The sequence below is a fragment of the Manis pentadactyla genome, chromosome 6, assembly GCF_030020395.1.
Source record: "Manis pentadactyla isolate mManPen7 chromosome 6, mManPen7.hap1, whole genome shotgun sequence".
Lineage (NCBI taxonomy): Eukaryota > Metazoa > Chordata > Mammalia > Pholidota > Manidae > Manis > Manis pentadactyla.
In genome coordinates, this window is record NC_080024.1 from 119478240 (window position 1) to 119502550 (window position 24311).

At 35.2% G+C, this 24311-nt stretch overlaps 1 protein-coding gene across 6 annotated transcripts in view; it reads right to left on the minus strand.

The window, feature by feature from the left end:
• ROCK1 (Rho associated coiled-coil containing protein kinase 1) overlaps positions 1-24311 on the minus strand; it is a 166341-nt gene that overhangs the window by 74136 nt on the left and 67894 nt on the right. For all 6 annotated transcript variants that reach the window (XR_008998312.1, XM_036905806.2, XM_036905805.2 and 3 more), the window contains 2 exons: positions 6943-7102; positions 3437-3497 (listed from right to left, as the gene is read on the minus strand). Coding sequence is in view for 5 of the 6 variants with exons in the window: in XM_036905806.2 (XP_036761701.1) it covers positions 3437-3497; positions 6943-7102 (221 nt within the window). In the remaining variant the exon portion in view is untranslated. The remainder of the gene's footprint in view (positions 1-3436; positions 3498-6942; positions 7103-24311) is intronic.

Genomic DNA, 24311 nt, shown 5'->3' on the forward strand with positions numbered 1-24311 from the left:
TAAGAAATACAGTGAGAGCTGGTATAGCAGCTCCTACTATAACCTTCTTTAGGTCAAAGGTGCTTTAATTTTTAAGATTTCTGACCCTGTATTAGCTACATAACTTGGCAAATAGGTCTATTGGGATGAGAATTTAAAAGAAAAGGGTGACCAACCCTACCTAAAGCAATATACAGATTCAGTGCAATCCCTATCAAAATACCAATAGCATTCTTCATTGAACTGGAACAAATAGTTCTAGAATTCATACAGAACCACAAAAGACCCTGAATAGCCAAAACAACCCTTAGAAGGAAGAATAAGGTGGATTACGCTTCCCAACATCAAGCTCTACTATAAAGCCACAGTAATCAAGACAATTTGGTACTGGCACAAGAACAGACCCATAGATCAATGGAATATAGAGTCCAGATATAAACCCACACATACATGGCCTATATATATGATAAAGGAGCTATAGACATGCAATGGAGAAATGACAGCTTCTTCAACAACTGGTGTTGGCAAAACTGGATAGCTATATATAAAAGAATGCAACTGGATTACTATCTAACTCCATACACAAAAGTAAACTCGAAATGGATCAAAGAACTGAATGTAAGTCAAGAAACCATAAAACTCTTAGAAGAAAACATAGGCAAAACTCTCTTGAATATAAACATGAGCAACTTTTTCATGACCGTATCTCCACAGGCAAAAGCAAAAATGAGTAAGTAGGACTACATCAAACTAAAAAGCTTCTGTACAGCAAAGGACACCATCAGCAGAACAAAATAGCATCCTACAGTATGGGAGAACATAATCACAAACAACATATCCAATAAGAGGTTAACATCCAAAATATATAAAGAGCTCACATGCCTCAACACCCAAAAAGCAAATAACCTGATTAAAAAATGGGCAGAGGATCTGAACAGACACTTCTCCAAAGAAATTCAGATGGCCAACAGGCACATGGAAAGATGCTCCACATCACTAATCATCAGGGAAATGCAAATTAAAACCACAATGTGGTATCACCTCACACCAGTTAGGACAGCTAACATCCAAAAGACAAGCAACAACAAATGCTGGTGAGGATGTGGAGAATGGGGAACCCTCCTACACTGTTGGTGGGGATGTAAGTTTGTTCAACCATTGTTGAAAGCAATATGGAGGTTCCTCAAAAAACTAAAAATAGAAATACCATTTGACTCGGGAATTCCATTCCTAGGAATTTACCCGAAGGAAACATGATCACAGATTCAAAAAGACATATGCACCCTTATGTTTATTGCGGCACTATTTACTTATCCCCAGCAACCTAAGTGTCCATCAGTAGATGAATGGATAAAGAAGAGGTGGTACATATACACAATGGAAAACTATTTAGCCATAAGAAGAATAAAAATCCTACCATTTTCAACAACATGGATGGAGCTAGAGGGTATTATGCTCAGTGAAATAAGCCAGGCAAAGAAAGATAAGTACCAAATGATTTCACTGATCTGTGGAGTACAACTACAAAGCAAAAACTGAAGGACCAAAACAGCAGCAGACTCAGAGACTCCAAGAATGGACTAGCGTTTGCCAAAGGGAAAAGGGTTGAGAAGAGTGGCTGGGAAGAGAGGCATAAGGAAATTAAGGGGTATTATGATTAGTACACATAAAATAGAGAGGGCACAGGGAAGGCAGTATAGCAGAGAAAAGAGAAGTAGTGATTCTGTAGCATCTCACTATGCTAATGGACAGTAACTGTAATGGGGCATGTAGTGGGGACTTGATAATAGGGGGGAACGCAATAACCACAATGTTGCTCATGTGAAATCTGAGCATAAGATTGTATATCAATACTTTAAAAAGAAAAAAAAAAAAAAGAATGCTGGCCAAAACAGCTAACAGGCACTCATACAGTTTTTTACCTATTTTCTCACTTTCCCTTCCCCTCATGTGTTCTCTTACATATAAGAATAAATATATCAAAGAGAAAGAGAAGAACTACGCCAGCTCTTAAAAAATGATTGCTACCTAGTCCCTTCCTCAGTGGAAAATATGTAGGCTGTAGGACACAAAGAGTTCAAAAAATGCTCTAAGGATAGCCAGATAATAATTTCTGCTATTTTTAAATAAAGTCCTGGTTGATCCCAAAGGACCTTCTCAAATGTAAGCAAATAAGTGTGTTTTTAAGCCACTGCCTCATGAACATGAGCTGTATGAACAATAGAAAGGACCCTCTAATATGTACTTTCTACAGCAATTTTCAGCAGACAAATTAGATGATACTGACTGTACTGGTTATTCTCTACCTGCTCTCTCTGCCCTTCTAGCCTTGAAGATCCATCCTCTGCCCTTGTTTGCCTTGATACCTATAGACTGCATTACCTGGGTTCCACAGCCCTATAATTTTAAGGTTGGTTTCACTATGGGAGACAGCAGCAGGAAATGAGAAGATGAGAGAAACAAGTATTGTTTTTTTTTTTTGCCTTCAGGTGGTCTGGCAGTGCTCTATATTGTGTTCTATGCTTTTCTTTCATGGATTCTAGACTTTCTCTGAGTTGTGGTAACAAGATTTCTCTCTCCTTGCCCCTTCAGACTAGGGGCAATGGCTTCTTCCCATTTATGTTAAATCAGTGGGTTCTTCAGCACCCTTTATAGCTCCTCTTGACCCTGTTCACAGCACCTACAGTCCTTTCATTAAGCTCTGTTCTTTTAATGAATAAGCAAAATATGGTATACACATACAACAGAATATTTTTAGCCTTAAAAACAAATGAAATTCTGATAAATGATACAATATGGATGAACCTTCAGGACATTATGGCTAAGTGAAATAAAACAATCACAAAAATATCAAATACTGTATGTATGATGCCATTTATATGGGACACCTAGAATAGTCAAAGTCATAGAAAGTAGTAGAGTGGTTACAAGAGGCTGAGAGGGGTGAAACGGAGAGTTTAATGGGTAGAGTTTTAGTCTGGAATGAAGAAAAAAATTCTGGGATGGTGGTGATGCTTGTATAACAGTGTGAAGATGCTTAATGCCACTGAACTATATACACTTAAAAATGGTCCAAGAAGTAAATTTTATGTTATGTACATTTTATCATATCTCTTTATTTAAATCTTTTGAATGTGTCATGTTTTCCTGTCAAAACCCTTTGATTGTCACATCCCATACTGATTTGTCATAAACTCCTAATTTCAAAGATTAGAAAGACCATCACTGTCAATCAGTATAAAAATTCATAGTTTAATAACTGCATCCAGATATAATATCCCATTTGATATTCAGGCAAGAAATCAAACAGGAAGGAGACAATAAGTTAAAAGTGCTGTAAAAATGTAAATTCACTAACTACACATTCAGAAGCAATACATTTTTACTTAATATCATGCACACAAAATACATTATCCACTAAACAACTTAAAAAAAATAACAATAAGAGAATACCTACCAAGCTTCTATCCACATTGGGGCTAGTTCTATTATCATTAGGATTAGGTGAAGACAAGTATCTAGGAGAAGTTTTTAAAAAGTAAACAAAACAAAAAACTCTTTAACATCCAATTATAACCAATAACAAGTACTACATGCCTATTTTTTTGTTCAGTATTGTATTTGCTCTGCTTTAAAAAAATTGAATGCAGGTTCATAATTCTTTATCTCAGAAACATAACACAGAAATGATAAATACTAAATAAAACTCTCAGGTCTGAAGCAGCATTCTGGAATTATATACCTTACTCTTCTTGCAGCAGAACATACAAATATTCATACCAAGCAGTTTAAATAAAAGCCATAAACAGTCTCAGATTATTAGATTTTTGGCCATGAAAGCAGGTTATGGCAGGCTTTGCCACCAAACAAATCACTAAAAAACTTTCAGTTTTTAAGAGGTTTGGGATTGGGGCTGGGGATAAGCAATTGTTGACTTCTGCAGACATGTGCACAATTTGTCCCCCTGCCTCAACTACCCCTCAGCCAAGAAAGATATTGCCTTTCTGGGCAAAAAGTTAATAAGAGTTTTTGCCTAAGTGGTTGAAATAACAGAACCAAAGTTCTGGTGATGTTCTGCTAATCTTCTGGAACTCAAGCCTTGCAGGGTTCTTTAAATACAGTATAAAGTTAGAATTACATATAAATATATTAATGATCTTTACAGGTCTTTAGATATGAGATTATGAAACAGATCTAAGTAGGTCATATGAAAAAGTTTTTCTAAGCTAGCAAACATTATGTAATAGTCAGTAATGCTGCTGCCTCCTCTCCCAGGCTCCAGTTACTGCCAGTAGTACTCCCACTACTCTCACTACGGTCTTCACCTTGGGTATCCAGTAGAATTCTCTTAAGATATCAAATAGCTACAGTATACTTCATAGCTGCTGTGGGTCAGTTGTTAATGCAGTAGATATTAATAGAGAAAAAAGAGAAGATAATCAAGTGTCTTTTAACTACCATTAAGCATATATAAGAGTGCTCCAAAAGAGAACAGCAGGAAAATATTATGTCACTTGCTATGTTTTCCTTGGAAAATTATCCAGATAAACCAGAGAACCAAATAAGCAGGTGCTATGTAGCAGGTTTGTAAAGTTCCCATGTAAGAAATAACAAATTCTATCAATATGAATCCACTATTGTCTCAGAAATTCAGTATGAGATTCTGCATTATGTAATGTAAATAAAAGCATATAGCAATGAAGTCTGAAATAGGAGTTCAGACTATCTGATCTCTAATTATCTTCTAAATTTAAAATCCTATATAACTGAAGTTGGTATTTAGCTTTCTGCCAAGTTAAGTTTCTCTGAAAGCAGCACTGGAAATACAAGGATGCCATATGTCCATTCATTCTTCCATGTCCTATCTTTTTTTTCTGCTCAAGGTTCTTTTGCATATTTTATTTTTGCTTTCATATAGAATCTGATCAGTTAAGTAACTTTTTATGTTATATTATTAGGAGTGTAGCTAAAAATTTAAGGCTTTTTAAAAAATTATTTTTAATTTAACTATATCTCATCAGTAAGGAACTCTGCCCTTATTAACTGAAGGCATATTTGGATTTCAGGAATAAGAATTTCAAGTTTTCTATTTCATACCAGTAATTCAAAATTATACTTATGTATTATAGCATGGCTAATCCATATTTTCCTGATTTTTAAAATCAATTTTATGTTTGACCATTTTCATAATAAGCAATTACTAAATAACACTGTATCACTCAATAAGGTGGTTGTACTTAAGAACAGAGTATAATTACTACTTTTAAGAAACTTAGAAATTAGTTTGGGATATGTAACAGATGAATCAAGGGAAAACCAGAGACCACAATCAGTTGCATGACAATGTAGTACAAATAGTATATCTATAACATTTACTTAGAGATTACCTTTGTATAGATAAACCTAAATAAAATATTTAGATATTAACTACAGAAAATCCAAAAACACTTGGGGGGGGGTTGTTTATATCAACATCTTGGGTGTTTCAGAAACCAAGCCAGAGAATAATTGATAAAAATATAAAATATGAAAGGATGCTTTAGCAAAAACCACTTTGAAGCTTCTGTCTGTATTTCAATGTAAAACAGCTCCAATATTATACTCACAAAGGATGGAGGAAAAAGGATCAAAATACTAGACTTCACTAAGGGTCAAACTCAAGCACTACCTCCCTGGTTGGTAATGCAATAAAATGTTCAGTATTGTCTCACAGTTGGGTTACTGGAGAAATTTCATAAAGCAGGACTAAAATGCCTTCTTGTTTTCAAAATTTGACCCAAACTGAGTCTTACAAAAGATTTTGACTGAAAGGGGGAGATGCTTCACTTTAAAATAAGGATAGCTATAACCTCAAATTTAACAATTATTCCAAGTGATTCAAATATCTAATACCATTCTAGGAGCAAAATTTCATTAAAAATACGTATTTTAAAATAAATTTAGTAAGTAGAAGTAACACACCCAGTAAATGTGCCATATGGTTTACTCTGTTTTATTGTTATAGCACTTTGCTTAGGTTTCTATTGTGTAGCACTTACAACCTATATTGTACAATTTATCCATTTCTTTACTAAGATATGAGCATCTCAAGAAAAAGTATTATATCCTATTCATTCTTCTCCCTGCACCTTGGAGTTGGTATACACCTGATAAAATAGTAAGTTGTAACGTCTTTTGAATGAAGGAATGCTCAGAAGGCTGAAATAATGTTAAATGTTTAACTTATATCTCAAGTCCATTTGATAAAATAACTTGCTAATGATAATAATAGTTAATATTGAGTACTTATTCCATGCAAAGCATTGTTCTAAGTGGTTTATTGTGTCTCGATTTAACTAACCCTTATAATCACCCTATGAGACAAGTATTATCATCATCATCATCACCCCTATTTTTGAGGAAATGGAGGCACAAAAGGTTAAAGGTCACAAAGACATATAAAAAATTATTTGCCCAAGGTCACAAGGTCTTACATGCTATAAGACACAGTGAACTCATTTGTTGGTTTGGTGGTTTTGGGAAGGAATTATTTAGTGGTTTTGGGGAGGAATAACTTAATTTTGAAGAACTAAAAATTACAGGTCTTTGGTAACATCAATATTGTCATGATAATGCTAGAATATTGTATTTTATTCAAATATGTAATTATAAAACCATAACTCTTTGGAGAACAAAATTAACCAAAATATCACAATCTTTTAACCTACTAATTGTTGTAACTTGAAGATACATAGTGTATCATTCAGCAAAGAATTTCTGAAATATGTCCTAAATATGGAAGAGTCTGAAAGAAATTAAATGTGAATTACTAGATAAGCATTGTTGAAAAATGACATATTAAGTCATCTCTTTATATACCATTATATCTACTTTAAATGTTCTCAAAATGATTTTTGATGCCCCTAAGAAAATAAAATGACTATAACAAAATTAGTACCTACCCGTAATATTTCACATACTTACCTACGATTGCTGTAATATGTAAATCCTACAAAAGGTAGCTGATTGCCAACAAAAGCTTTAGGTATAGGGAATATTTCTTCATCTCCTTTATCTTCTTCTAAATCATCAAAGTTACTTGTATCAATGTCACTGCTTAAATCTGGTACAACTGGTGCTACAGCTAAAAACAGAAACAAAATTCAAATTTATATAAACACAAAGTAAGCAAAGATTCCATACCAACTACTAACAGTTTCTTACAAATAATTTGCAAACCATAAATTCCAAATAGGTTGGATCCTATTAGAGTTAGCTTTATTAGGATTATCAATCTATTGATAATGATCATTATGTAATTCTATGAAACAGTTATCTTCTAAATCACCTATAATTATCATCTATACCTCAAGTTTAATTTGAATAAGTACAAGTCAACTACTACTAAGGTTTGTTTCAGAACACTGTGATATAAAGCATGCAAAAGCAGGTAGGACTTTAGCAAAAGCTTTTCAGAAACTACAGCATGGTAGTCAAAGCTGGTTAGTTTATAAATACAGTATTTTGTTTGTTAATCTGCTCTATAGCAAACTAGAAATCAAGGTTATTTTTTAGTAGTCCTAATATAATGATTTGGTACTAAAACATTTTTATTCTAAAATCTAGATGATCACTTAATAGCTCTATAAGATTAAGTCACAAGGAGTAAAGTATCTTCAATTTTATTTTCCGACTAGCTACCTTCCCTGAATCAACTGATTAAGGGACAATTAAGTGAGGTATTTATTAAATGTCTGTTAGGAAAAGAGGGCAGGGATATAAAACATAAAAATAACTTGCACAGAATTTGCAAGAGTTATAAACTTGATGGGGAGGAAGCCTCATTTAGTCTTAATAATATAAAACCATACATGGCAATGCCTAACTCTTCTTAACAAAAGAGAAAATCCAACATGAAATCAATATTATTAATGTCTTTTGGAGCTTGAATGTACTACAGAGAGTACATCTAAAAATAAATTTTTAGAAAAATGTGTTTTAAAGAATATAATAAAACATCACTGAAATATCATCAAAATATTGAATAATTATTTTAGATAGAATAATTTTGTGTTTCTTTAAAGGAGGAAGATAAGCAAACAAACAAAAAATAACTAACCTGCCTCCATGGTTTTAATCTCTGATATAAAGGAATCACTTTGCTATTGAATATCTGGGTATTCCAGGCAAGAAATAACCAATGTTGTGCACACCAGATACAGTGAACTGTTTGACCAATTTGGGATGAAACAACACTTTTAACCCAAAGAAGCTATACTACTAATAATGAATGAGAAAAGACCTCTTCCACCATTCTTTTCCTTAGTGGCCAAGAGAACTACCTGACTAGACAATTCTAGCTTAGTAAGTACTATGTAAAATGAGGGGCAAAGGGGGAAATTGTCTCTCCCAGTGAAGTACATAAGTCAATTATGGTCTTGACACAAATTTTACTTTAAAACAGTGGTTCTCTATCTTAAAACAATTTTGCCCCCAGATATTTGGCAATATCTGGGTATATTTTCTGGTTCTCCTAATTAGGGGAGGCATGCTTCTGGCATCTACTGCTTAGAGACCATGGTTACTATGAAATAGCCTACAGTCTTCAGGACAACCCACAAAAAGATTTATCTGGCCTAGTGCTGAAGCTAAGAAACCTGCTTTAAAATTAACATAGAAGAAACATTTTAAAAGAAACAGCATATTTGGTGCATTTCCAATTGCTGTTTCAGATGGACCTAGTCTTTACAGATGACATTTTAGAGTAGTTTTAAAATGAGACAAATTCTACCTGTTTAAATTTTGAGATGCAAGTAGGAAAAATCCTGGTAGAATTATAAAAGTCATTGTTGCTGCTTCTAAATTAAGACATTTAAGGCTTTAGGTAATAGCATATAATTGTGTCAGAACTAATAAATAGGAATAAGATAAGAATTAGGGAGAAAGATAGCTTTACAGAAATACTATGGATATATAGGGTATTGCACTTATGAAAATTTACCTTTCAGTAAATAACTGGTAATACAGGAATCATGTTCATTAAAAAAGAATGCAGCTTATGTCACCAAAAATGGCAGCATAAGGAGCTCTATGAAACTACACCTCCACTGAAGTAACCTTTAAGTTCACAAAAACTATCAGAAACAACTTTTTCAGAACACTGAAATCTAAGAAAAACAAGCAGGGGAATATACACTGAAGAAAGAGGCTGCTAACTTTTAGCACTTAAGGAAATATCTGTCACTGGTTGACCACTGAGAAAGTGGAAAGGGGGTTTCAATGATCACACACAAGAATACAGACTTTGTTAAAATAGTCTGAAAGAGTTGCTAAATACATGGATGACTGAAGCCCTAACAATCAACAGCAGTAAACTCAGGGGAGCGGGGGGAGGAGGATCTTACTTCCAGAGTTGTAACACTATAACCTTCAAAACATCCAGTTTTCAACAAAAAAAATTAAAGAGCATGTAAAGAAATAGGAAAAGTATGGCCCATTCACAGGGAATAAAGAAAATGACACAAAATATCACTGAGGAAATAAGACATTGGATTTATTAAAGAATGACTAAATAAACTGTCTTAAATGTGCTTAAAGAGCTAATGGAAACAATGGACAAATAACTAAAGGAAACCAGGAATAGGATATCTTAACAAATAGAGAGAAAAAGGAACCAAATAAAAGTTCTGGCACTGAAAAGTACAACTGCTGAAACTAAAAATTCACAAGAGGGGTTCAACAGCAGATATGAAGAGGCAGAAGAACAAGAACTTAAAGATAGAACAACTGGTACTATCAAGTGTGAGAAACAGAAAAGAAAAAGAATGAAAAAATTATCTTTTGGAAGACCAATAAGCAGACCAACATATACATTTATTATAAAAGTCCCAGGGCCTATGTCTATTGTAGCACTATTTACAATAGCCAAGATATGGAAGAAACCTAAGTGTCCATCAGTAGATGAATGGATAAAGAAGATGTGGTACATATACACAATGGAATATTATTCAGCCAGAAGAAGAAAACAAATCCTACCATTTGTAACAGCATGGATGGAGCTAGAGGGTATTATGCTCAGTGAAATAAGACAGGCAGACAAAGACAAGTACCAAATGATTTCGCTCATTTGTGGAGTGTAACAACAAAGTAAAACTGAAGGAACAAAATAGCAGCAGACTCACAGACTCCAAGAAGGGACTAGAAGTTACTAAACGGAAGGGGTTTGGGAGGGTGGGTAGGGAGGAAGGAAGGGGAGATTAAGGGGCATTATGATTAGCACACATAATGTAGGGGGGTCATGGGGAAGGAGTATAGCACAGGGAAGACAAGTAGTGACTCGAGAGCATCTTATATTGCTGATGGACAGTGACTGCAATGGTGTGTGTGTGGAGGAAATGATAATATGGGTGAATGCTGTAACTACAATTTTGATCATGTAAACCTGCATAAGATTGTATATCAATGATACCTCAATAAAAAAATGAATAAAAGTCCCACAGAATGAGAGCAAGGAGCAGAAAGAATATTTAAAGAAACAATGGCCAAAAACTATTTAATTTGATGAAATATACAAATCTACACACACAAGAAACTCAACTAACTTCATGTAAGAAAAACTCAAATCCACCGCAAGAGCCATTATAATAAACTTTCAAAGATGAAGACAAAGACAGAATCTTAAAAGCAACAACAGAGAAATAACTCATGAATACAAGGGATTCTCAATAAGATTAACAGCCAATTTCTAAGCAGAAACTTTAGAGGCCAGAAGGCAGTGGAATAACATATTTAAATCGCTGAAGGAAAACAGCTGCAACCAAGAATTCTATATCCAGCAAAATTATTCTTCAAAAATTAAGAGGAAATTAAGATATCACTAGGGGGAAAAAAAAAAGCTTAAGAGTTAGTCATTAGTAAGCATGTCCTTTAAGAAATGTTAAAGAGAGTTTTTCAGGCTGAAGTAAAAAGACACTAGACACTAACTCAGAGCCTAAAGAACAAATAAAGTACAGCAGTAAAGATAACCATGTAGGTAAATGCAAAAGCCAGCATTATTGTATTTTTCTTTTGTAAGTTCACTTCCCTACAATTTGATTAAAAACACAAATGCATAAAACAATAAAATGGATAAAAAAATACCTAGGAATAAATTTAATCAAAAAGGTGAAAGACCTGTACTATAAGACATTGATGAAGAAATTGAAGAAGATACAAATCAATGGAAAGATACTCCATGCTCATGGATTGGAAGAATTAATATTGTTAAAATAGTCACACTACTCAAAATAATCTACAGATTCAGTGTAATCCCTATCAAAAAACTAATGTCATTTTAACAAATAATCCTAAAGTTTATACAGAACCACAAAAGATTCTGAATAGCCAATGAGATCTTATTAAATAACAAAGCTGGAGGGGTGTCATGTTTCCTGATTTCAGCTATACTACAAGGTATATCAAAACAGTATGATGATGCCCAAAGTCAGTAGGAGGTACATAATAAAGATGAGAGCAGAAATAAATAAAATCGAGAAGAATAAAACAATACAAAAAAATCAATGAAAGCAGGAGCAGGTTCTTTTGAGAAAATAAACAAAATAGATAAACCCCTAGCCAGACTTATCAAGAAAAAAAAAGAGAGTTTACACACATAAACAGAATCAGAAATAACAAAGGAAAAATTACTACAGACATCACAGAAATACAAAGAATTATTAGAGAATACTATGAAAACTTATATGCTAACAAACTGGATAACCTATAAGAAATGCACAACTTTCTAGAAAAATACAACCTTCAAAGGCTGACCCAGAAAGAAACAGAAAATATAAACAGGTGAATTACCTGCAACAAAACTGAATTGGTAATCAAAAAACCTACCTAAGAACAAAACCGCTGGACCAGATGGCTTCACCACTGAATTTTATCAAACATTTAGTGAAGACCTAATACCCATCCATCCTCCTTAAAGTTTCCCAAATGTACAAGAAGAGGGAATACTTTCAAACTCATTCTATGAGGCCAGCATCACTCTAATACTAAAACCAGGCAAAGACACCACAAAAAAAGAAAACTACAGACCAATATCCCTGATGAACATAGTTGCAAAAATACTCAACAAAATATTAGCAAACCGAACTCAAAAATACAACAAACAGATAATTCATCATGATCAAGTAGGATTTATGCCAGGGATGCAAGGATGGTACAAGATTAGAAAATCCATCAACATCATCCACCACATCAACAAAAAGGACAAAAACCACATGATCATTTCCATATATGCTGAAAAACCATTCAACAAAATTCAACGTCCATTCGTGATAAAAACTCTCAACAAAATGGATATAGAGGACAAGTAACTCAACATAATAAAGGCCATATATGACAAACGCACAGCAAACATCATACTTACCAGCAGTAAGCTGAAAGCCTTTCCTTAAAGATCAGGAAGAAGACAAGGATGACCACTCTCCCCACTTTTATTCAACATAGTTCTGGTGGTCCTCACCAAAGCAATCAGACAAAACAAAGAAATAAGAGGCATCCAGATTGGTAAAGAAGTTAAACTGTCACTGTTTTCAGATGACACGATATTGTACAGAAAAAACCCTAAAGAATCCACTCCAAAAATACTAGATCTAATATCTGAATTCAGCAAAGTTGCAGGATACAAAATTAATACATAGAAATCTGTTGCATTTCTACACACTAACGATGAACTAGCAGAAAGAGAAATCAGGAAAACAATTCCATTCACAATTGCATCAAAAAGCATAAAATACCTAGGAATAAACCTAACCAAGGAAGTGAAAGAACTATAGTCTGAAAATTATATGACACTCATGAGAGAAATTAAAGAAGACACCAATAAATGGAAACACATCCCATGCTCATGGATAGGAAGAATTAATATTGTCAAAATGGACATCCTGTTAAAGCAATCTACAGATTCAATGCAATCCCTATCAAAATACCAAGAGCATTATTCAACAAACTAGAGCAAATCATTCTAAAATTCATATGGAACCACAAAAGACCCCGAATAGCCAAAGCAATCCTGAGAAAGAAGAATAAAGTGGGGGGGATCTCACTCCCCAACTTCAAGCTCCACTACAAAGCCACAGTAATCAAGGCAATTTGGTACTGGCACAAGAACAGAGCCACAGACCAATGGAACAGAATAGAGACTCCAAACATTAACCCAAACATATATGGTCAATTAATATTTGATAAAGGAGCCAGGGACATACAATGGGGAAATGACAGTCTCTTCAACAGATGGTGCCGGCAAAACTGGACAGCTACATGCAAGAGAATGAAAATGGATTACAGTCTAACCTCATAAACAAAAGTAAACTCGAAATGGATCACAGACCTGAATGTAAGTCACGAAACCATAAAACTCTTAAGAAGACAAGATAGGCAAAAATCTCCTGAATATAAACATGGGCAACTTTTTCCTGAATGCATCTCCTCAAGCAAGGGAAACAAAAGCAAAAATGAACACATGGGATTACATCAAACTAAAAAGTTTCTGTACAGCAAAGGACACCATCAACAGCACAAAAAGGCATCCTACAGTATGGGAGAATGTATTTGTAAATGACATATCCGACAAGGGGTTAACATCCAAAATAAATAAAGAACTCACACGTCTAGACAACAAAAAAGCAAATAACCCTATTAAAAAATGGGTGGAGGATATGAACAGACAATTCTCCAAAGAAGAAATTCAGATGGCCAACAGGCATGTGAAAAGAAGCTCCACATCACTAATTATCAGGGAAATGCAAATAAAAACCACAATGATATATCACCTCACACCAGTTAGGATGGCCAGTATCAAAAAGACTAAGAATAAAAAATGCTGGCGAGGATGTGGAGAACCTCCTACACTGCTGGTGGGAATGTAAACTAGTTTAACCATTGTGGAAAGCAATATGGAGGTTCCTCAAAAAACTAAAAATAGAAATACCGTTTGACCTGGGAATTCCACTCCTAGGAATTTACCCAAAGAATATAATTTCTAGATTCAAAAAGACATATACACCCCTATGTTTATCAAACCACTTTTTATAATAGCCAAAATAAGGAAGCAACCTAAGTGTCCATCATTAGGTGAATGGATAAAGAAGTAGTTCACATACACAATGGAATACTTACTATTCAGTCATAAGAAAGAAACAACTCCTACCATTTGCAGCAACATGGATAGAGCTGGAGGGTGTTATGCTCAGTGAAATAAGCCAGGCAGAGAAAGACAAGTACCAAATGATTTCCCTCATTTGTGGAATATAACAGCAAAGCAAAACTGAAGGACCAAAACGGCAGCAGACTCACAGACTCCAAGAAGACACTAGAGGTTACCAAAGGGGAGGATTATGGGAGGGCAGGTGGGGAGGGAGGGAGAAAAGGACTGAGGGGTATTATGATTGGCACACATGGTGTGGGGGGACCATGGGGAAGACAGTGCAGCACATTGAAAACAAGTAGTGACTCTGTGGCATCTTACTACACTGATGAACAGTGACTGCAATCAAGTATGGGAGGGAACTCGATAACATGGGTGAATGTAGTAACCGCATTGTTTCTTCAAGTGAAATCTTCATACAAGTGTATACAATAATACCTTGATTTAAAAAAATTAAAAAAAAAACAGTATATACTGGCACAGAAACAGAAAATGTAACAGAATAGAGAACCCAGAAATAAATCTATACTTATATGATCAATTAGTATATGGCAAAGAGGCAAGAATATACAATGGAGAAAAGGCAGTCCCTTCAATAAATGGTGTTCGTAAAACTGGACTACATGCAAAAGAAATGAAATGACAACTGTCCTATGCCATACACGCAAAAAAACTTGAAGTAGATTAAAGACCTACACTGAAGAGCTGAAACCATAAGACTCCTATGAGAAACCACAGGCAGTGTTAACTCTTGAACAACAGCATTAACAATTTTTTTCTAGCTGTATCTTCCTAGGCAAGAGAAATTTCAAAAGTAAAAATTAGTAAGTGGAACTACATCAACCTAAATAGCTTCTGCATGGTTAAGGAAACCAACAACAAAATAGTAACCTACAAAATGGGAGAATATATTTGCAAATGATATATCCAACAAGGGATATACAACTCACCAAAAAAACCCACAAGTAATCTGATTAAAAATGAGTAGAGAATCTGAATAGAAATTTTTCCAAAGAAGACATACAGATAGCCAACAGACACACGAAAAGACATTCAGTATCACTAGCAGAAGCCCAGTTTCAAAAAGACATATGCACCCCTATGTTTATCAGCACTATCTACAATAGCCAAAATATGGAAGCAACCTAAGTGTCCATGAGTAGATGAATGGATAAAGAAGATGTGGTACATATACACAGTGGAATACTATTCAGCCATAAGAAGAAAACAAATCCTACCATTTGCAGCAACATGGATGGAGCTAGAGGGTATTATGCTCAGTGAAATATGTCAAGTACCAAATTATTTCACTCATCTGTGGAGTATAAGAACAAAGAAAAAACTGAAGGAAGAAAACAGCAGCAGACTCACAGAACCCAAGAATGGACTAACAGTTACCAAAGGGAAAGGGAGTGACTGGGGAGGCTGGGTGGGAATGGAGGGATAAGGGGAAAAGGGGCATTATGATTAGGACACATAATGTGGTGGGAGGGAGGTGCACAGGGAAGGCAGTATAGCACAGAGAAGACACATAGTGATTCTACAGCATCTTACTACACTGAAGACAGTGACTGTAATGGGGGTATGTGGTGGGGACTTGATAATGGGGGGAATCTAGTAACCACAATGTTGCTCATGTGATTGTATATTAATGATTCCAAAATTTTTAAAAAAAGATACTAAGATGCTTAGTATCACCAATCACCAGGAAAATGGAAATCAAAACCACAATATGATATCACATCACATGTGTCAGAAATGCTACTATCAAAAAGATAAGAAACAAGTGTTGGCAAGACGTAGATTTTCTCTTGTGCCTTCCTGAAGGGAATGTAAATTTAGTTTAGCCACTAAAGAAAACACTATGGAGGTGCCCAAAAAATTAAAAATAGAAATTTCATATGATCCAAATACTTGACTACTTGACCTAAGGAAACGAATCTAACTTGAAAATACATATGCACCCCTATATTTGTGGCAGCATTATTTACAATAGCCAAGATGTGGAGGCAACTTAAGTGTCCTTCAACAGATGAATGGATAAAGATATGGTAGGTACACACAATGGAATATTACTCAACCATAAAAAGAATGAAATTTTGCCATTTGAAACAACATGGATGGACGTAGAGGGTATTAACTAAGTGAAGTCAGTCAGAGTAAGAAAAACACTCTATGATTTCACTTGTATTTGAAATATAAAAAAATGAAACAAGTGAACAAACAAAACAGAAACAGACTCATAAATACAGAGAACAAACTGGTGGTTGCAGGGGTGGGGGGGTGCATAGAGGGGCAGGTGAAATAGGGAAAAAAAAGAAGAAAGGATAAAATCATTATAAATTTATGTTTATATAACATGTGTCAATGACAAATATATGGAGGGAATGGATTTGCAGAGGAGCAATTTTTTTGTATGCTACTAAGTTATATCAATTCAACCTAGATTGTTATCAGTTTAGGATGTTAAATGTATTCCCCAGGGTAATCACTATGAGAAAATGACTCAATAATATATAGAGAAGGAAGTGAAGAGGGAATCAAAATAGTACATTAAAAAATATCCATTAAACACAAAGAAAGCAATAATGCAGGAACTGAGAAACAAACAGAAAAAATAAGACATAGGAAACAAAGAGGATGATGGCAGAAATCTTTCCATACAGTATTCTCCTTAAATTTAAATGCATTAAACTCAGTAATTATAAGGTAGAGATTGGAAGAATGAATTAATAAAATTGATCCAATTACATGTATACAGAAACTCACTTTAGATCCTATAGACATAAATAGGTTAAAAGAAAAGGATGGAAAAGGGTATTTCATGGAAAAAAGAGCTGGGGTGGCTATACTATTATCAGCCAAAATATACTCTAAGTTGAAAATGGTAAAACAGACAAAGACATTACATACTGATATTAATAACATGGTCAATTCATCCAGAATATTTAACAATTATAAACATATACTCATCCAACAATACAACTCTAAAATACATGTACCAAAAAAGTGACATAAATTAAGGCAGTCTCAATACCCACTTTCAATAATGGACAGAACATCTAAACATATGAATAAGAACACAGAAGACTTGAACAACACTATAAATCAACTAGATGTAACAGACACATAAAACTCATTTCACCAAGAGCAGAATACACATTTTTCTCAAGTACACATGGGACAATCTTTAGGACAGACCATGTTAGGCCAGAAAAACCACTTACTAAATTTAAAGAGAATGAAATCACAGAAAAAATCTTCTCCAGCCACAAAGGAATGAAACAAGAAGTCAACAACAGAAGAAAAACTGGAAGTTTCACAAATAATGGGAAATTAAGTAACACAATCTTAAACAACCAGTGTGTCAAAAGAAATTACAAGGGTGATTAGAGAAAATGATTTGAGATGAATGAAAGTGAAAACAGTATACCAAAACTTATGGGACTCGGTAAAAACAGTACTCAGTGGGAAATTTTATTTATTTTATTTTATTTATTTATTTTTTTTTAATTTCCAGGTCGTGGCTAATTTAATGATATTTTCAGTTACTTCTAATTCATTTGACTCATATTAAACTCTAACTGAATTGATTTAGATTATGAAATTATTTTCTCCGCCTAAGCCAGTCCCTGTGGGCATATATATCTATTTTTTTTTTTTTTGTGAGGGCATCTCTCATATTTATTGATCAAATGGTTGTTAACGACAATAAAATTCTGTATAGGGAAGTCAATGCTCAATGCACAATCATTAATCCACCCCAAGCCTAATTTTTGTCAGTCTCCAATCTTCTGAGGCATAACAAACAAGTTCTTACATGGAGAACAAATTCTTACATAGTGAATAAGTTCTTACATGGTGAACAGTACAAGGGCAGCCATCACAGAAACCTTTTGTTTTGCTCATGCATTATGAACTATAAACAGTCAGTTCAAATATGAATACTCATTTGATTTTTATGTGGATAACACATTTCTCTCTTTATTATTATTATTTTCAATAAAATGCTGAAGTGGTAGGTAGATACAAGATAAAGGTAGGAAACATAGTTTAGTGTTGTAAGAGAGCAAATGTAGATGATCAGGTGTGTGCCTGTAGACTATGTGTTAATCCAAGCTAGAAAAGGGCAATAAAACATCCACGTATGCAGAAGATTTCTCTCAGAACGGGGGGGGTGGGTGAGGTTCTAAGCCTCACCTCTGTTGATCCCCAATTTCTCACCTGATGACCCCGTGTGACTGTGCCTGTCTTAGGTTGTTCCTCCCTTGAGGAATCTTACCCGTCTCTACGGTAATCTAGTTAAGAGTAGACGTAATCTAGGTAATCTAGGTAATCTAGGTAAGAGAGACGGTAATCTAACCAGTCATCTTCCGGGGCCATACAGGGAAATGTCAAGTTGGTAAGTGAGAGAGAAGCCTTATTGTTTGAAATGGTTAGCTTTTTATTTCTTTGCATATTTATGCCCTGTAGCTTCTATGCCCAGCATTTGTCTTGAGGTATCTTTACCACTTGGAAGAATTATGATACTCGGTAAATTTGATATGAGGCACGAATTCTATTTAAGGGTTGTAATTAGGAAGGAAGAAGAAAAGCTATAGATGTAGCAGGCGGAAGAAAACATGGGAAGATTGATTATTTCTTTGACATATCTTCTTGTAGAGTAACTTCAGCATGTATAGGTTTTAAGCTACTACTTAAATTGCACACACACATTAACATAATAGGAGTATAGTTACATAACCAAAGCATATCTGTAATTACCAGCCATCTCCAGTGAAACCAAGAAAACCAGTTAGGCACCTTAGGCATTTGTGAAAACTTATCTATGATATGGTGGATATTGTCCAACTGAACTTGAACAGTCTGAGAGAAATCAGACAAATTAAAACAACCCATTCCTGGGGAATGTTCACATCCCTTATGTTCTTTTAACAATAAATAGTCTGTAGTTGTAAGATTTTGGAGTGCTACAATTTGGACTTCTCCTAATTCTTGGTTGAGTTCTAACAGTATAGATCCAGTCAAATTTGTTGTTTTACTGTATGCACAGGCCAGCTTAGATATCTCCTTCATTCCCATGGCAAGTCCAGGAGCTGGTGGGATGAGTGCATCTACAGCTGTAGCAGTGCGTGGATCTTTGTTGGGGTTTTTTGATGATCATCTTCTGGCATGAGTCTTCCAGAAAGTGCTGATGTTGGAAGTTCTCTTTCATATTGTATCTTAGTTCATTTTCGGGGTAGCCCAATTAGGCTTTGATCTTCTGTATAAACACAAACAGACCCTTTGCCTACACTTTTATATGCCCTTTATACCCTTGTGTAGAACTCATTGGAGGTTATCACACAGGAACTGCCCTTTTTTTTTTTTTTTTTTGGTATCACTAATCTACACTTACATGACGAATATTATGTTTACTAGGCTCTCCCCTATACCAGGTCTCCCCTATAAACCCCTTTACAGTCACTGTCCATCAGCACAGCAAAATGTTGTAGAATCACTACTTGCCTTCTCTGTGTTATACAGCCCTCCCTTTTCTCCTACCCCCCCATGTATGCTAATCTTAATACCCCCCTACTTCTCCCCCCCCTTATCCCTCCCTACCCACCCATCCTCCCCAGTCCCTTTCCCTTTGGTACCTGTTAGTCCATTCTTGAGTTCTGTGATTCTGCTGCTGTTTTGTTCCTTCAGTTTTTCCTTTGTTCTTATATTCCACAAATAAGTGAAATCATTTGGTATTTCTCTTTCTCCGCTTGGCTTGTTTCACTGAGCATAATACCCTCCAGCTCCATCCATGTTGCTGCAAATGGTTGGATTTGCCCTTTTCTTATGGCTGAGTAGTATTCCATTGTGTATATGTACCACCTCTTCTTTATCCATTCATTTATCGATGAACATTTAGGTTGCTTCCAATTCTTGGCTATTGTAAATAGTGCTGCAATAAACATAGGGGTGTACTGATCTTTCTCATACTTGATTGCTGCATTCTTAGGGTAAATTCCTAGGAGTGCAATTCCTGGGTCAAATGGTAAGTCTGTTTTGAGCATTTTGATGAACCTCCATACTGCTTTCCACAATGGTTGAACTAGTTTACATTTCCACCAGCAGTGTAGGAGGGTTCCCCTTTCTCCACAGCCTCGCCAACATTTGTTGTTGTTTGTCTTTTGGATGGCAGCCATCCTTACTGGTGTGAGGTGATACCTCATTGTAGTTTTAATTTGCATTTCTCTGATAATTAGCGATGTGGAGCATCTTTTCATGTGTCTGTTGGCCATCTGTATTTCTTTTTTGGAGAACTGTCTGTTCAGTTCCTCTGCCCATTTTTTAATTGGGTTATTTGTTTTTTGTTTGTTGAGGCGTGTGAGCTCCTTATATATTCTGGACGTCAAGCCTTTATCGGATGTGTCATTTTCAAATATATTCTCCCATACAGTAGGGATCCTTCTTGTTCTATTGATGGTGTCTTTTGCTGTACAGAAGCTTTTCAGCTTAATATAGTCCCACTTACTCATTTTTGCTGTTGTTTTCCTTGCCCGGGGAGATATGTTCAAGAAGAGGTCACTCATGTTTATGTCTAAGAGGTTTTTGCCTATGTTTTCTTCCAAGAGTTTAATGGTTTCATGACTTACGTTCAGGTCTTTGATCCATTTGGAGTTTACTTTTGTATATGGGGTTAGACAATGGTCCAGTTTCATTCTCCTACATGTAGCTGTCCAGTTTTGCCAGCACCATCTGTTGAAGAGACTGTCATTTCGCCATTGTATGTCCATGGCTCATTTATCAAATATTAATTGACCATATATGTCTGGGTTAATGTCTGGATTCTCTAGTCTGTTCCATTGGTCTGTGGCTCTGCTCTTGTGCCAGTACCAAATTGTCTTGATTACTATGGCTTTATAGTAGAGCTTGAAGTTGGGGAGTGAGATGCCCCCTACTTTATTCTTCTTTCTCAGGATTGCTTTGGCTATTCGGGGTCTTTGGTGTTTCCATATGAATTTTTGAATTATTTGTTCCAGTTCCTTGAAGAATGTTGCTGGTAGTTTCATAGGGATTGCATCAAATCTGTATATTGCTTTGGGCAGGATGGCCATTTTGACGATATTAATTCTTCCTAGCCACGAGCATGGGATGAGTTTCCATCTGTTAGTGTCCCCTTTAATTTCTCTTAAGAGTGACTTGTAGTTTTCAGAGTATAAGTCTTTCACTTCTTTGGTTAGGTTAATTCCAGGTATTTTATTTTTTTTGATGCAATTGTGAATGGAGTTGTTTTCCTGATTTCTCTTTCTGTTGGTTCATTGTTAGTATATAGGAAAGCCACAGATTTCTGTGTGTTGATTTTGTATCCTGCAACTTTGCTGTATTCCGATATCAGTTCTATTAGTTTTGGGGTGGAATCTTTAGGGTTTTTTATGTACAGTATCATGTCATCTGCAAATAGTGACAGTTTAACTTCTTCTTTACCAATCTGGATTCCTTGTATTTCTTTGTTATGTCTGATTGCCGTGGCTAGGACCTCCAGTACTATGTTAAATAACAGTGGAGAGAGTGGGCATCCCTGTCTAGTTCCCGATCTCAGAGGAAATGCTTTCAGCTTCTCGCTGTTCAATATAATGTTGGCTGTGGGTTTATCATAGATGGCCTTTATTATGTTGAGGTACTCGCCCTCTATTCCCATTTTGCTGAGAGTTTTTATCATGAATGGATGTTGAACTTTGTCAAATGCTTTTTCAGCATCTATGGAGATGATCATGTGGTTTTTGTCTTTCTTTTTGTTGATGTGGTGGATGATGTTGATGGACTTTTGAATGTTGTACCATCCTTGCATCCCTGGGATGAATCCCACTTGGTCATGGTGTATGATCCTTTTGATGTATTTTTGAATTCGGTTTGCTAATATTTTGTTGAGTATTTTTGCATCTACGTTCTTCAGGGATACTGGTCTGTAGATTTCTTTTTTGGTGGGGTCTTTGCCTGGTTTTGGTATTAGGGTGATGTTAGCTTCATAGAATGAGTTTGGGAGTATCCCTTCCTCCTCTATTTTTTGGAAAACTCTAAGGAGTATGGGTATTATATCTTCCCTATATGTCTGATAAAATTCCGAGGTAAATCCATCTGGCCCGGGGGTTTTGTTCTTTGGTAGTTTTTTGATTACCACTTCAATTTCGTTGCTGGTAATTGGTCTGTTTAGATTTTCTGTTTCTTTCTGGGTCAGTCTTGGAAGGTTGTATTTTTCTAGGAAGTTGTCCATTTCTCCTAGGTTTCCCAGCTTGTTAGCATATAGGTTTTCATAGTATTCTCTAATAATTCTTTGTATTTCTGTGGGGTCCGTCGTGATTTTTCCTTTCTCGTTTCTGATACTGTTGATTTGTGTTGACTCTCTTTTCTTCTTAATAAGTCTGGCTAGAGGCTTATCTATTTTGTTTATTTTCTCGAAGAACCAGCTCTTGGTTTCATTTTTTTTTGCTATTGTTTTATTCTTCTCAATTTTATTTATTTCTTCTCTGATCTTTATTATGTCCCTCCTTCTGCTGACCTTAGGCCTCATCTGTTCTTCTTTTTCCAATTTCGATAATTGTGACATTAGACCATTCATTTGGGATTGTTCTTCCTTTTTTAAATATGCTTGGATTGCTATATACTTTCCTCTTAAGACTGCTTTTGCTGTGTCCCACAGAAGTTGGGGCTTAGTGTTGTTGTTGTCATTTGTTTCCATATATTGCTGGATCTTCATTTTGATTTGGTCATTGATCCATTGATTATTTAGGAGTGTGTTGTTAAGCCTCCATGTGTTTGTGAGCCTCTTTGCTTTCTTCGTACAGTTTATTTCTAGTTTCATGCCTTTGTGGTATGAAAAGTTGGTTGGTAGGATTTCAATCTTTTGGAATTTTCTGAGGCTTTTTTTGTGGCCTAGTATGTGGTCTATTCTGGAGAATGTTCCATGTGCACTTGAGAAGAATGTATATCCTGTTGCTTTTGGATGTAGAGTTCTATAGATGTCTATTAGGTCCTCAGAGGGAAATTTTAGGTAAAAATGCCCACATTAAAAAATAAGAAAGATCTCAAAACAATAATCCAACTGACACCTTAAAGAACTAGAAAAAGAGCAAACTAGGCCAGCACTAGAGTAAGAAACACAATGAAAATTATAGATAAAATACAGAATAGAAAATTAAGAGTGAAAATTAACAAAACCAGTAACTAGTTCTTTGAAAAGATTAAAAGAATTGACAAATCTTTTACTAGACAAAGGGGAAAAAAAACAGAAGACACAAAACTAAAATCAGAAGTGAAAATGGGGACATAACTATTGACCTACAAATAAAATAGGATAAAAGAAAGAACTATGAACAATTGTACACCGACATTCTAGATACCCTAGACAAAACGACAAATTCTGGGATACACACAATTACTAAAACTTACTTGAAAAAGAAAATCTGAACAGAATGTCACAACAAAGGAAAAGAGAAGATGGTGTCACAGTTGAATTCTACTAAACATATACAGAAGAATTAATGCCAATCATTCTCAAATTCTTCCAAAAAACAGAGGAGGGAGGGAACACTTTCTAACTAATTCCATAAGGTCAGAATTACTCTGACACCAAGGCCAAAGACACCTGCCCACCCACAAAATAACCCCACATACGAATACCCCCAGATGCAATTAACAAAAACACTAGCAAATTGGATGTAGTGGCATATTAAACGGATTATATGCTATGATCAAGTCAGATTTATTCCAAGGTGGTTCACCATATGAAAGTCAATCAGTATAATACATTAACAGAAGGAAGAAAAAGACTCACATGATTATTTCAATTAATACAGGAAAGCATTTGACAAAATCCAATACCCTTTCATGATAAAAACACTCAGCCAACAAGGAATAGAGAAGAACTTCCTCAACATGATGGAGGGCATTAATGAAAAACCCAGAGCCAATATTATACTCAATGGTGAAAGACTGAAAGCTTTTCCACTATGATCAGGCACAGGATAAGGATGCCCACTTTCACTACTACTATTCAATACCGTACTGGAAATCCTAGTCAGAGCAATTAGGCAAGAAAATGAAATAAACGGCAACCCACCTGCAAACACACTCAATGCAATCATTAATCATTATCCAAATCTCAAAGTTCTTTTTGCACACATGG